Source organism: Nelumbo nucifera, chromosome 3 (genome assembly GCF_055504915.1).
Source record: "Nelumbo nucifera cultivar China Antique chromosome 3, China Antique-T2T, whole genome shotgun sequence".
NCBI classification, from domain to species: Eukaryota; Viridiplantae; Streptophyta; class Magnoliopsida; order Proteales; family Nelumbonaceae; genus Nelumbo; species Nelumbo nucifera.
The window spans coordinates 69,995,655-70,010,328 of record NC_142651.1 but is presented as its reverse complement, the minus strand read 5'-3'; the positions used below and the strand labels follow the sequence as shown (position 1 = coordinate 70,010,328).

Below are 14,674 nucleotides of genomic sequence, written 5' to 3'. Positions count from 1 at the left end.
TGCATCAAAAAGGGGGCTGGGGAGTTTGGGGGGCGAAGCCCCACCAGCCGAAGGGGTCCGGGGGCTTAGTCCCCAGTCCACTTCCTTTCCCCTTATCTTTTCTTTCCTTCCCTTTCCTTTCCTTTCCTTTTTTTTTTCTTTTTTCTTTGTTTTTTCTATCTTTTTACATGAGGTGTGCAGGAGGCGCATGAGTTATATGCCTCTAGCATGTCTCATGAAAAAAGCGTATGAGGCGTACGCCTCTTGCACCTGAGGCATACGCCTCAGAGGTGTCAGTGCCTCTAGCATATGCCTCAATGCATTTTGGGGGCACCCCACCTGGAGGTGCGCCTCCAGGCATATGCCTCCCACACCTTTTAAAACACTGGCATATATACATGTTCTCTAAGTAATGGAAGTGATATATCTGAGATAATTACTGTGAAGGCCCCAAAAAATAAAGGATAATTACCGCAAAGCCAGCAAAAGTAAGGCCACTCTCCACTAAGTCTCTATCCAAGCTTCTAGCTTCAGAAACCTGTCAAGTAATGAAAATTGGGATGAAAAAAATGCAGAGACAGAGACATACAGGCCCATGATAGTTAATGAAACTATAAAAGAGAGGTTAACAATTGAATATGATGTTTCCAGATTAATCTAACAAGCACAAAAATCAGAACAGAAAAGCTCCCAGAAATAATAAAATTAATATTAGGTATGCCAATGGGGCAGGTAACATATCTCCACTAACATCAGGTTGCTTACACTAGCCAGTTCCAAGCCTGGATAAATGAGCATTCTGTACTCAATCTGAAAACAAGCATAAAAAACTTAAGCTAATCTAATTTGAATATGAATTTTGGATCATTTTGTGCAATTCTGGGAAGTGACAAATGAGCAAGGGTTCCCTACTAGGATCATCTCCATAAAACTGCAACACCACCTAATTGTATCAACAAGTGAGCAAAACCTACTGCACCTTTATGGGCAAGCATAGGTGAAGACATTAGTCAAAGAGATGAATATGCATTGAGAAATAAGGAACCTCAAGACTTTAAATAGTAAGAGCATGAAACTACTAGATACAATGAAAAGAAGAAAAATTGATATATAATCTTTACAATTTAGAGACTGAATATTTCAGTCTTGTATACTTTCTTTCCATTTTCAGCTTTTTGGAGCACCTTTTTATACTGTAACATATGTACACTGTATAATGGTCTTTTCTCAGCCTTATATGGAAAACATATATAAGATATCTCTCTTTGGGTGTGTGGACCATAGAACATGCCCTTTCATATTCTGCTTCTCTCTGGTTCAAACTGAGTTGACATGGTATCAGAGCAGGTCTTTCAAATCTGTCTTTGATTGAGACCTGATTCTTGAGTTTGTAAGAGAGATTGAAGAACTTTTGGATCGACTTACCTACATCAGTTTAGGATCTTTCTGATGGTCCTCTTGATCAGCACAAGTTTTCACTTCTTTTCTGGAAAATTGCATTCAACCCTAAGGTTTCACTTCGTTCTCTTGATTGACAGCATCAATCAGCTTGAAAATTTAGACCAGAAGTCACCCAGGACAGATCTTTTCAATCATATTTTTTTTATTGTTTATATTGGATTTGAGGGGTGTTCTCCTCACTTCTTTGTTCAACAGTCCTGTGAACTTGCCTTTTTAGGAATGCCACCTGTCATCACCTTTGATCTGACTGTTTTCTTGTTTATACCTGTTTGGTAGAGCGGCTGCCTCGTTCTCTCGTATTTCTTTGGATTAACTTGAATCTATCTGCTGAAATGGCTTTGGAGAACAGAGACATTTTGCCTGTGAAGTTCGACGGAACTAATAACTATGCATTCTGAAAGTAGCATTTTCAGTTCCTTGTTGAAGGGAATGGTCTTTGGGGGTATGTTGATGGCACAACCGAGAAACCTGATGAATCTGATTTAAGGGCCTGAAACAATGGAAGATTGATTGACAATGACAAAGTTGTATCTTGGCCTCTTGGTTCCACCGGCATTGTTATTCCTATAAGAAACTTCCGGAATGCCCTAAGAAGAAGCATAAAGATTTCCAGGGCTCCTACAAAAGAGAAAATGCAACTGCTGGTATCTTCAACCATTTCCTCTATGTTTTCGGCCATAGGCCTCTCTAGTGAGTAATCCTATTATTGTTCTTCCCCCTAGTCACCTATGGATCATTGACTCCAGTGCCTCTAACCATATGATAGGGGCATATGCTGGTCAGTCTTTTAAACCCTAGTCCTTAAATAAACATATTGTTACTGGTAATGGAGAAAAATTGGATATTATTGGCTGTAAACTTCTACTAACTTACAACAAACTTGACTTCTGTTGGCCAATTGGTTGAAGATGGCAACATTGTACCGTTTACTCCTAATGGGTGTTGGATACAGGACTGGCAAACTGAGATGGTGAAGGGGCATAGACTAGGCCCATTATTTGCTTTGGAATCTGAAAAGACATCAGTGTCATCATCTACATCTTATTTTCTTGCTACTACCCCTAGTTCTGAAGCTGTTTGCAGAAATAATTTGTGGCATTTTGGCATAAGCGGTGCCTTGGTCATCTCTACACATATAAACTAGAGCCTTTATTTCATAATGGATGTTTGCCTTCTAAAACTACTTCTTTTGCTAATGTTAATAAAGCTTGCATTTCTTAATACTTGAGTAAGAGTCATGTTCTTCCTTTTGCTTCCTGTGTTGAACATGCATTCGTTCCCTTTAAACTGGTATGTAGTGATGTATGGTCGTCTCCTGTAATTTCAAGATTAGGATACAGGTATTTTCTTACATTTATTGATGATTGCACACACTATACCTGGATATGTTTTATGAGAAATATATCTGATGTTTTTCCCACTTTTAAATCCTTATTGGCAGAGATCAAAAATCAATTTGATGCTAGTATTGGCATCCTAGACTCAGACTCGGGGGCTGAATACTTTGATGGAGACTTTAAAACCTTCTTGAGAGACAATGGAATTCAGTCACAAAGATCTTGTCCTGGCACTCCACAACAAAATGACGTGGCAGACATAGTTTTCAAGGCGCCAAGGCGAGGCTAGGCAACAGGCGGGCGCCTAGGCGATGGATTTTTTTCAAGTAAAAACATGTATCCTAGGGTAGTTCCCTAGGTTCCATAATCACATTTTCTTAATAAATATCCATAATTTTCCTAAGAAAAGTATAAACTTGATGTTGAAGTAGAAAATCAACATATTCCAACATATTCATGAGAAGAAAAAGAGAAAAAAATTCAAAAAATATAGGGGCTGAACCCCTATTTCTGTTATAGGAAAAGAAGAAAAGAAAAGGTGGAAGAAGAAGAAATTAGTATATAAAAACACATAATTAGTAAAGAAAAAGAAGAAAATGTGTTGATTGAACAACATTTTATGTTCTTTCTTACTTAATGGTTCAGGTTTTGAAGTCTTTGAGGGTTCAGTACAGCATTTAGCAATGTTTGTGCTGATTAAACCCTAACAAATAAGAAAATAACAAAAAGAAATTAGTATAAACACACAAAATGAGCATTTTAGTTTAAAATTTTCAATTTTATAATTATAACCTCAAAAAATTAAGAATACAAAAGTTTGTTATAACACACTATAGAAAACTGCTTGGTGATTAGGCAAAGCAAGACTCCAATGGCGCCTTGTCGCCTAGGCATTGCCTTGACAACTATGGTGGCAGAGCACAAGAACAGACACTTTATTCCATTGCTCACCTTACTTCTTTGTCCATGTTTTTGGTTGTGTGTGCTTTGTGCACCTCCCACCTAACGAGTGCACAAAAACTCACTCCACAGTGCACAAAACTCCCACCTGTTCATAAGGGTTTTCTCTGTTATGACACCCACTCCTCTTGAGATGAATTTGAAGCTCTCCAAGGATGATAGGGAAATTCTAGTTGATGCTACTCTTTATCAACAGCTTGTAGGTAGTCTTATCTACCTTACCATGATGCGCCCAGATATTTCCTATGTCACAGAAGCTAGTAAATTTGTTTCATCCCTCGGCAACCTCATATGACTGCAGTTCTCCATATTATCAGATATGTTCGTGGAACTCTGTCACATGGTCTATTCTCTCCAGCATCCATATCTCGTAGCCTATCGTTCTATGCAAATGCTGATTGGACAGGATGGGGAGACAATAGATGCTCTACTACTGTGTAATACCCTTAAACTGGACATTTATGAGACTCATGTTAGTTTAGAATCTTCACAGCCGTTGGATAGATCTGGGGAGATTTATCTTGCCAAGGCTTACACTGATGTGCCACCAAGTTGGTTGGGGTGGCTTGTCTCAATTGCCAGGGTGAGACCTGAGGTACATGTAGTGTGGGTTTTCTTGAAACCCTAAACTGGACCAAATTCCAATATTGCCCTAGACCTTGAAGATAGATGGGCAAAACTGGAATGTTACACCTGACCCCTGGACTCGATTATAATACTGCACTAGGTGTTAGATTGGGCTGTCTTTGATATGCCAATCAGTGAGATCCTTAGAGAGGGTCGAAACCTGGGTATGTTGGGGCAGTCCGAGAATTGAGTAGGTGATCATAGTGACAAGATCAACCCCTTTGTCGGACAAAGTGAATGATCGGGGAATGCACTCTCTCTGATGGAAACCTAAACTGCCGACATTTGATTTCAAATTGTTGAGATTTGTTTTTGCAAAATATATTTATATAGAGATATACATATATATTATGGTTTCGCAAAATGTTTGCAAAAATGATTTAATTCTCGGGATCCATGTGAGTAGAGAGAGCAACACTGTACCTTGCAGCCGAGGGAGAGGTCCTCTCTTGTCAAGCAGTGTATGATCATTAAAGGCTGAGAGGCTAAGTGTAAGACTATTTAGGGATAATAAACCTGATGGGCTAACCTCACATCTGCCCACAGTCCTTGGGCCTTCATAAGATGACTCAACCCAAGGACCATTTAGTGTAAATGTTGGGCCCATTAAGAGACCATACTGATGGACTCAGGGGTTCACTGTACTCAGCAGTGAATTCGGCCAAGCCTTGTAACAGAGGCTAGGCTGAACCCATGTGGCTTATGTGGAGATCAAAGACAGGGTCCCACGCCATACAAAGAGAGCCAAGCTAGCCAACATTAAAGGAAGTGAGCCTGAAAGCTTAATGGGCCTAAAGCCCATTTCGAACTAGGTTAATTGGATTAATTAAATAAGGGGCGAATCTGGGCATGGATCAACAAATAAGGATAAGAGGATAACTCTTATTCACTTAAAGTCCAGATCCAAATAAAGATTTGGATTAGGAGACTTCTAATTGGATTAGGAGAAGTTGATCCTGATCTGCAGATAAGATAAGGGATAAGCCTTATCACTTAAAGAGTCCAGATCCAAATAAAGATTTGGATCAAGAAACTCCTAATCAGATTAGGAGATCAACTCTTTAAGGTCTATATAAAGGAGGAGGGTGAACTGGAATAAGACACACTGTTTGACTGACCTTTTGGCATTCAATTCTCTCTCTCTGTTCTTGCCGCCCTACCCTGTTCGATCTCCACCTCTTAGAGTGATCAAGATTGGATCTTGATATTGTTTCTTGGTGGAAGAAACAATCTTGAAGCTGTGCTCACATCCCTACACAATTCTTGCTGAAGAATCCACTTGCTGATCATGCCTCACCCAAAGTTGTGCCATCTTCAGTGGAGGAAGGATTTGGTACCCTCTTTGGGCGTGAACACTTACGTTGGGAGGAGCTTTTTGCATGGATTCCATATCAAGTATTCCTCTCCCTAATCTTGGTTTCAAATTTTGTCCGATTTGTTTCAAGAATGAACCTTGAAAAATGCAGTTTTTCTAAATTAGGGAATAGGATTCCCAGATGGGAGAAAGAAATTTTTGAAATTTCGCCCAGCCACCCTGCATGGTTCGACCATCCATATGATGGATCTCCCATCCCTTCATATTCATGGTGAGTTGGTTCCACTAAGCGCATTTAGTAAAATTTCCAGCAAAGTAGGACATGTTTCCAAGACTTGGCTCTCCATAGTTCCCTCATCATCCATTTGTAGTAAATAGGCTTGTTGAGCTTTACATTTATGGCCAGGCCCAAATTTCTCAGTGCAGTTATAGGAGAGGCCTTGTTCCCGATGATTCGCATTTCAGTCCAAGAGAGTTTCTTGAAGGGCAGCAACGCTTGGGAAAGTGCGCTGAAGTCTTGGATCTGTGATATTATTGACCTAGACTATACCGGCTCAATCTTGGGAGGGTTTTTTATTGGAGGACCAAACCATCCTATTTTCCTCAATTGATTTATCTTCTCCTCCTATATCTCTACAAGTCTGATGGCAGCCATAATAGAGGAGGGTTGCATGCTTTTCATCTCGATTCTAATGTCGTCACGAAGGCCGCCGAGGAAGCATCCAAGCAGGAATGTTTCTAGCCAACTGTGTACTTGGTTTGCTAGTTTTTCAAATTCTTGTTGGTATTTCTGGAAAGTAATCCAAATGTAGTGCTTGGGCAGGGCTTCGTCATGATTCTCAAACCCTGTTGGACCAAATCGCACACACAGAACTTTGGTGGAGTCTGCCCACGAGACCTGATGCTTGAACCATTGAAACCAGGTTACAGCCTCGCCTTCCAAGTGGAATGAAGCAACTAGGACGCACTGGTGGCTTGGGTCTCATGAAATTCAAAGTACCACTCGGCCTTAAAAATCTAGGAAATTGGATTGTCCCCAGCGTATCTAGGAAAATTGAGTTTTCCAAATCAAATAATGGGTTGTTTGTGTTCTCGACCGGTGATTTCCTGATCTCCTTCCAAGTTGTTGTCTATGGTGCTTCTTCCTATCTGAGCTAATATAGCATTCAGGGACTCTTTGATGTTTTGGAGATCGTTGGTAACTTTGTGCAGGCCAATTTCCATATGATCAAACCTGTCTTCCATGGTATTTGACCGAGTGCGTGGCATTAGCTCCGATACCAAATGTTGGGCTTCTGCCCAACTCAGACACTACTTTGAGAAAGTGTCATCTCCTGAAATCAATAGAGAGAGAGAGAGGGAGCAGAAAATGAATCGAACTCAAGGTAAGCCTCTTATTCCTCAGCTAACTTATTTAGTTTTGTACACGGACAGCTGTAGTGGTTCAAGAATCAAGATCAAGACCCACTTAGTTAGTTTGCTGTTCAACAGATTTAAACCCACGTTTTTCCTTTCTTGTGTAGACCATCTGAATAATGAGTTTGCTCTGTTTTTTGGTTTCTAGCAAAGCCACAATACATCAAATCAGGCCTGGAGCATGATCCATGTTGGAACTTACTATATTTTCAATTTCTTATGAATTGAATTGACTACAAGAAATCCAAATAACAATGAATATTGCATATAAACATGCATTACATTACTAATTTCATAATACTATTACTTTCAATCATAACCAATAAAATATATCACTTTTAAACTGAATCATCAACACTCTATCATCATCATCATCATCTAATTCCCATCCAACACTATGGGGTCAGCTACATGAATGCATATAATCACTCTATGTTTTACTTTCTGACTGCTTTTTGCATAACAAAAGAAAAGGGGAAGGCTTCACAAAGAAATAATTGATCCAGTAATACATTCTGCAGAAATAAGTGATCCATTACAAAGAAAAAAGGAAAAAGGGAAAATATCCAGCAGCTTGAAACATGATTTACAACATAAAAGAGTTTTACCGTCATTTCAGCAAGACGCTTGTATGCAAGGGCCAAAACTCGAGACCCTTGACGTGTATATTTCTTGTATGTCTGGACATACGTGAAAGGCAAATCAATCAGCCGATCCTGAATGGTTTCTGGTGCACCCTGAAACAATAGAAACATCTTGAAAACAAATAGAGTTTGCTCCAGTATAAGAAGAGTTGATGACATTATTTTCCATTTAAAAATGACCACTATATCATTCCTCCTATTTCCAACAGAAAACGAAATCCTACTAAAATGCAGTAAAAACACATATAAAGAATATAAATTAGACTGGGCTTTCGTCTAACCAGTCAACAACATAAGATTTTTCAGACTTTTATTTGAATTAAGTATGTCACAATTACAAGGAAGTGTAGTGTTAGGAGTATTTTGTAGATATCTGTAATGTATTGCTGATTTTCAACTCCCCCCAATCTTTAAGCAACAAATGCACATGTTCTTCTAGCCAAGAATACTCATTTTTACCAAGTATCCCTGTTCAATCTGATTCTAACAAATCCTTCATGGGACAATGGATAATGCATCTTTAGATTGTGAAGGTCAATTGTGCAAGAGCTATTTCTTGTGGATTACATATTTTCTGCCCAATTTGGAGTAAAAATTCTAAGCTTGAAAGAATGGCCCATGGAAACAATTAACCCTCTGCATGACCATAGAAGCTTAATAGAATATATTAGTTTTTATTGCTGTAAACTTGGAAGTCATGAACAAATAGACCAGCATAAATTTCAAGTATCAATGATTTTTGTCCATGTTCTTCCTTGTTTTAACAGTCATAATCAGTTTTTAGAAAACCAGACCCGACAAGCTGGTTGGACAGGTTAACCAACCAGTATAACTGGAGAACCAATCCCGGTTTTATAAAACTGTTCTGGTCACTAAATGAATGGAAATTTAAAAATGTTAATGGCAAGATTTGAACCAATGAACCTTCCTTTATTTGTATTTTTTGTTACAATTAATCCATTTATTTATTTTCGTTCATATATGCCTCAAACATATTTTAAAGAAAATGTGAGTTGAGAGGCTTGAACCCTCCCTGATCATTTGCTTTAAAAGGTAAAGAAGTAACAATCTATTTATCCACCACATTCTTCTTTTCAATGTTCAACCTCTAATTTGAACATTGATCATAATACTAGATGGTAATTGGCACATCTTTATATCTAAATACCTCTGTTAACAATGCACAGCCTGCACATGAAATTAAAATTAACCAACAAACCTTCACAAAAGCAAAAAATTCCTCCTGAACACGAACAACCACCGCCATTCTCTTTAAGTGAGATGCAAAATGATATCTATGTACAATCTGCACAGCATGGCCACCTCCCCTACAAATGCAAAGCAGATAAAAAATGTTATGGAGAGAAATAGTTGACGAATACAAAGGCAGAGGTCTCATATGCCCTTTTTCCCTTGTTTCTATAACATTTTCATTATCTATAGCAGCACTAGTAGTGGTAGTAGAAAAAGTAGCAAGTTAAGTGACCAGGTAGTTCACATAAACCTAATTGACAGAGCCCCTTCTTTTCTTTTTCTTTTGATTTTTTTATGTTCTTTTACTTAGATTTTTTTGTCTTAAAAATGAAAATTTGAAGAGGAAAACCATCAACCTGGACACCAAAGATTCAATTGCAACAATGCAGTCAAGATATAGAAGATCAAACCAAGTCACAGCTAGGAACCCATGGCATTTCAAATCTCTATGACTCAGAAGAGCCTTCAAAATTTCCAATCACTGTTATGCACAGATAGATGCAGGGAAAATCTTAAATTTATTTCTGATACAAGATGGAGTTTCTTAAGTTAAATAATTGGGTAAATTTGGAATTAATTACACTGCTTTCCAATCATGCCATGGTTGTTGAACTGAAAACGATAACAAATACAACTAACATATAGGAAATATATATATACACACACACACACACAGTAAGAAAATAGACCAACTATAGAAACTACATATGGTAGGCACAAAATATAAATGGCAATTAATATAGCCCCAAAACCTTTCTAATGTGTACTGGAGCATGCACTTACCACCATAACCATATACCATCATGCTAAATTGCTAATACAATTCAAATGTACCAACTACAGAACTACTGATCAAGGAAGGAAATTAATAATACAGCTTACCTCTTAGGCATCAACTTCTCATCAGAAGTATAAATCCAATCTATAGCTTTAAGTGCAGCCTTTTCAAGAGGATCGCCAACCTATAATTCAACAGTGGATTTTGAGAAAATTATAGAATTCTAAATTAGGAAACTATGACATGATTCTTTTCCATATTCAACCATATCTAGTGGATTTTCCATATTCTTCTCCACAAAAAAAAAAAAAAACAATTTGGCTCTTAGGGTTAAGCAATCAAGAATACTCTCAGTCAGGATCTACCTTGAGGTGCAACAAAACAATACTATCTTATAATACTATGCTTCAGTTTTTCTTGGCAATCAGTTTAGCACATTGATAGGTCAGCTTTCCTTTACAATTTTACAAATCAGGTACATAACTGTAGAAAATAAAATAAAAATGTTTATTTTTAGATAGTAGAGTGGCATCCAAATCAATAGCATTGGACTGGTTTCAATGTTGATCAACTAATTACTGCCTATCCCACTCAAGGAACAAGGACAAGGGTGGGATTCATAGGATTAAGACTTGGGATTTGGAGAAAGCTTAGGTTTACTCCTAGGGTATAGCCATCAATCTTACAGGAAATTTGGGGCTTGTGAACCCAGAGCTCCAACTAAATTAGGAGATGGTGATATTTTCGGGTGCTGAATCAGTTTCACATGATAGTAGCATGTTTTATCCTATGAATGAAAGAATGAACCTAATATAATTCATAATTAATAAAATTGAAAGATCAGCAGAGAGATTAAGAATAAGGAAAGGAAAGATGACAATGAATGAAAGAATAAGAAGTTGGTGCTTCTCAGACATGTTCTTTCAAGCTTGCCTATCCGCCTTCTTGCCGCCACCAATGTTCCCAAAGGTGTCATTAGACGGATTGAAGCCATTACGGCTAATTTTCTTTGGTCAGGTTCTAATCTGGAGGGTAAGCATCATTGGATCATTTGGAGTGAGATTTTCCACCCCCTAATTGAAGGCGGCTCCATATTCGAAGCCTAGAAGCTTCAAATTGCTTCAGATTAAAATCTCTTTGGCGCTGCTTCACTCAACCGTCTCTTTGGGCCTCCTTTTTTCATGCCAAATATTTCCAGAACAACCATGTCCACCTAGCAAAGCTGCCTGTTCGAAGTTCCTGTACTGGTAGAGCTTCTTAATGTGGTTGAAGACCATGATTCAGTTGATATCTCTCTCCAGATTTGTGATGTGCTTAATACTGATGGCAGTTGGGATCTTAGTAGGGTAGACGACTGTCTATCTATAGAGCTCATTAACGAAATCCAATCTAGTGGAACTCGGACTTCTAATCAAGATAGGTTTGTTTGGTTGCAGAATTCAGATGGTGCTTTTACCACAGCTTGGGAATTTATAAGAGGAAGGAATCCCTCCATGGATGTTTTTCGGTGGATTTGGAACAATAAGGTTCCTTTGAAAATAACTTACTTCTGCTGGAAGCTCTATAAACGTAAGGTTGCAGTTGATGCTTAAATTCAACAAATTGGAATTCCTTTGCTGTCAAAATGTTCTTGCTGTAAGTCTCTCTCAATTAATCTCTTGACCACCTTTTCTATTCATGGTGCTTCAGCAAGAAAGGTTTAGACTTTCTTCAGTATAACCTTGGGGTAGAAATCTTTGATTCCGATTCTATTAACTCAAGGCTGCTACTTGCCCACTTATCATAATATCATTTGCAGGGAAATTTGGAAAGAATGGAATAGAAGAAGTCAAGAAGATGGGATGGGAAATTTTCTTGCTCTGAATTTGTTATTTACCAAGTTAAAAAGTGGCTTCCAGAGATTTTCAGACCCTAAGTTGTATATCTATCATCCGGACTTCTTGTGTATATCTATGATCCAGACCCTAAGTTGTAAAAATTTTCAGAGGGGTAAGGTTTTTATGCCCCCACCCCCCTCATAGGTTCTTTTTTTGGAATTAATAAACCAACCCTCCACTGGGAGTAAATTTTTGGGTTTAAAAAAAATTAATGATAAGGAAACAAAGAATATGATGCCTATTTATATGGACAAAACAAATTTAAATGGGAATACTGCCCCTGCTGACAATATAAGAATAAAAAAATAACAGCAGATAATGAAGAGGAAATCATTAACATAATTAGGGTGGATACACCTCAAGTGGGTTTAAAAGAAAATATTGGGGAAACTTAGAAGGATTAATCCAAGAAAATTCAAATTGCAAAGTTATTCTAGGGGAAATCTTCACCAAACAACATAGATGAGTGATGGTAGAAGTGTGCATTACAAATGGAGGAGAAATAAAGAAGAAAATAGACAACCAATAATTAGGTGGCAATAACTAAAACAAAAACTAGCATATTTTAAAGGCAAGCTAATAGAAGAAGGAAAATGGAATTTTGATGGGAAGACTAATCCTATGTGACAACAAATGGCTAATTACATAAAGAAAGTAGCAATGGGCATTTTACTATTACTTGGTGTAATGCTAAAATCTTAAGCTGTCAAGCGTGACAACATGGATTCGAGTCTAAGAGCAGCCACTTTGTGGTGAAATTATAAACTATGCACTAAAGAGGAAGAAAATGGAATTTATAAACTAGCAAAGATAAGAGATAGTAAAGATAGAGATTTAAACCATTTTAAGTACGCTAAATTGGAAGATCAAAGAATCTTGGTAAAAGATGGGACAATCAAGGAAAGATGGAAAAAGTATTTTGAAAAATCAGTAAACGAAGAACATTTAGAGGGTGCTAACACTAACAGTGTTAAAAATAACATGTACCATCATAGAATTAGAATTACTTTAGTGAAGCATGTGCCAAATAAAATGAAGGAAAAGGCATTGAGACTTGTAGGAACGTAATAAAGTGTGGAACGGTATGAGAGAGTTAGGTTTATTATGGATGACTAAACTATTTACTAAGATAATGAAGGAAAAGATGCTCAATGAATGGAGAAATAGCACTATGGTTCCTATATTTAAAAACAAATTTAATACATAATGTCCTAATGACTACTACAGGATTAAACTCATGAGCTATACTGTGAAACATTGGGAGAAAATAATTGACCAAATGTTATAACATCAGCAAATCTCAGAGAACAAATTTCAATTTATGCTAGGGGCAACAATGGAAGCAGTCTTATGAGATGATTTGTAGAAATTTTAAGAGAAATGAAGAGAGATCTTCATATGATGGATGTTCAAAACAAAAGGAGTGCCAATTAGGTATGTGGACCTAATCAAGGTTATGTGTGAGAGTGTAAAAATCAATGTTAGAACACTTGTATGAGAGACAGACATTAAATACATTTACAATAGGTCTTCACAATGGTTCAGCCATGGTGTTGTTGTTTGTTGATGACATTGTTTAATTGGTGAAGCTAATCTTGGATTAAATGTAAATATAGTTTTATGGACTAATATCTTTTATTGGAGGCCAATATATAACTTAATAGGGGTGAAAATCAAGGTACACTTATTGAAGTTAAATATATAACTTAATTTGACCTTTTTTGGCAAGGTTTAGAATGTTGGTGTCCATGGAAATGACGGTCATCAAAATCTAGGACAAACAACCAAAATGTCAAAAATGTTGAATAGAAATGTTGTAAAAAGTATAGACATAGTGAAAAATATTGTGAAATATGTGAAGAGATGCAATGATATTGTGTAAAGTGATAAAATAAGCATTGATATACCCTTGTAGACAATTATCTTATAACAAACCATCACACAAAGTGAAGAAGTAAACTTCAAGAGTTCGCAGTTAACACCCAAAACAGCATTATTTTTTTTGTTAAGAATTATAATTTGCAATCATTATATTATTAAAATTTCTTTTAATTTTTATTTTAGACATTCTATGTCAATTTTTTTGGTAATCCTATTTACTATTTTATGGAGTATGGAGTATGGACAAGTTTACCTATTTATAATTGAAAATAAAATAATATCTTATCAATAATTTAGGGTCTGTTTGGTTCACAGTCAGAATCAAAATCTGAATGGTCTATTACTTGTATGGTTCAGACAGGAATCAGAATCAGAATTGAAATCATCTGGAATAGGATCTATTCCCAAGGGGGGGAAGGGAATGGCCTTTCTCTCAAATGAGGGAATAAATTCCACAAGAAATGGGAATAGGATTCTGATTCTACCCAACCACACAGTTGGAATCAACATGTACCATTTCAATTCTGATCCAGACCCCTATTCCCATGAACCAAATAGGCCCTTAATATCTCATTTGTATGAAATAAAACTTCATGTATGCATCTCATTTTATTCTAGTAAAAGACTAGTTTATTCCTTAATATTCTTTGTTTATTTGTATCTTAAGTATTATGTTTAAACTAAGAATTGTCCTGTTTACAAGTTTATCATTTTTTGCTTAAATTCAATTGTAATTTGTTATAAATTTTAATTTTATACTAAAATAACAGAATTAAATTACATAAATTTAAATTGAAAACAAGAATTAAAGCATATAAACCATTAAATATAATTTTATTATTCTGAAAAAATATAAACATTTAATAATTTTATTATGCAAAAAATATTTTATTTATAAAATTAGTTTTACTCTAAAAAGCAATTAATGTAATTCTTTGTTTTTATTTTTGTTATTTCTTTTTATGGATATTTTATCTCAAATATTACGTTTAAATTACTGCTTTCTTGTTATTTGTTCATTTTTTTTCATTTTCTTTTGTAATGATGGTCTATAAAATTTTTGTAGAACTTCATGTATTAATGCATGAGCTCATAGTTTTCAAGGCGCCAATGGGAGGCTAGGCGACAGGGGGGCTAGGCAGGCG

The 14,674-nt window shown here is 36.5% G+C and overlaps 1 protein-coding gene across 2 annotated transcripts in view; it reads right to left on the bottom strand.

The window, feature by feature from the left end:
* PDR2 (phosphate deficiency response 2) overlaps positions 1–14,674 on the bottom strand; it is a 74,376-nt gene that overhangs the window by 18,369 nt on the left and 41,333 nt on the right. For both annotated transcript variants that reach the window (XM_010247394.3, XM_010247395.3), the window contains exons 14-17: positions 9,876–9,955; positions 8,959–9,067; positions 7,704–7,832; positions 452–517 (exon numbers count right to left, since the gene is read on the bottom strand). In XM_010247394.3, coding sequence (XP_010245696.1) covers positions 452–517; positions 7,704–7,832; positions 8,959–9,067; positions 9,876–9,955 — 384 coding nt within the window. The remainder of the gene's footprint in view (positions 1–451; positions 518–7,703; positions 7,833–8,958; positions 9,068–9,875; positions 9,956–14,674) is intronic.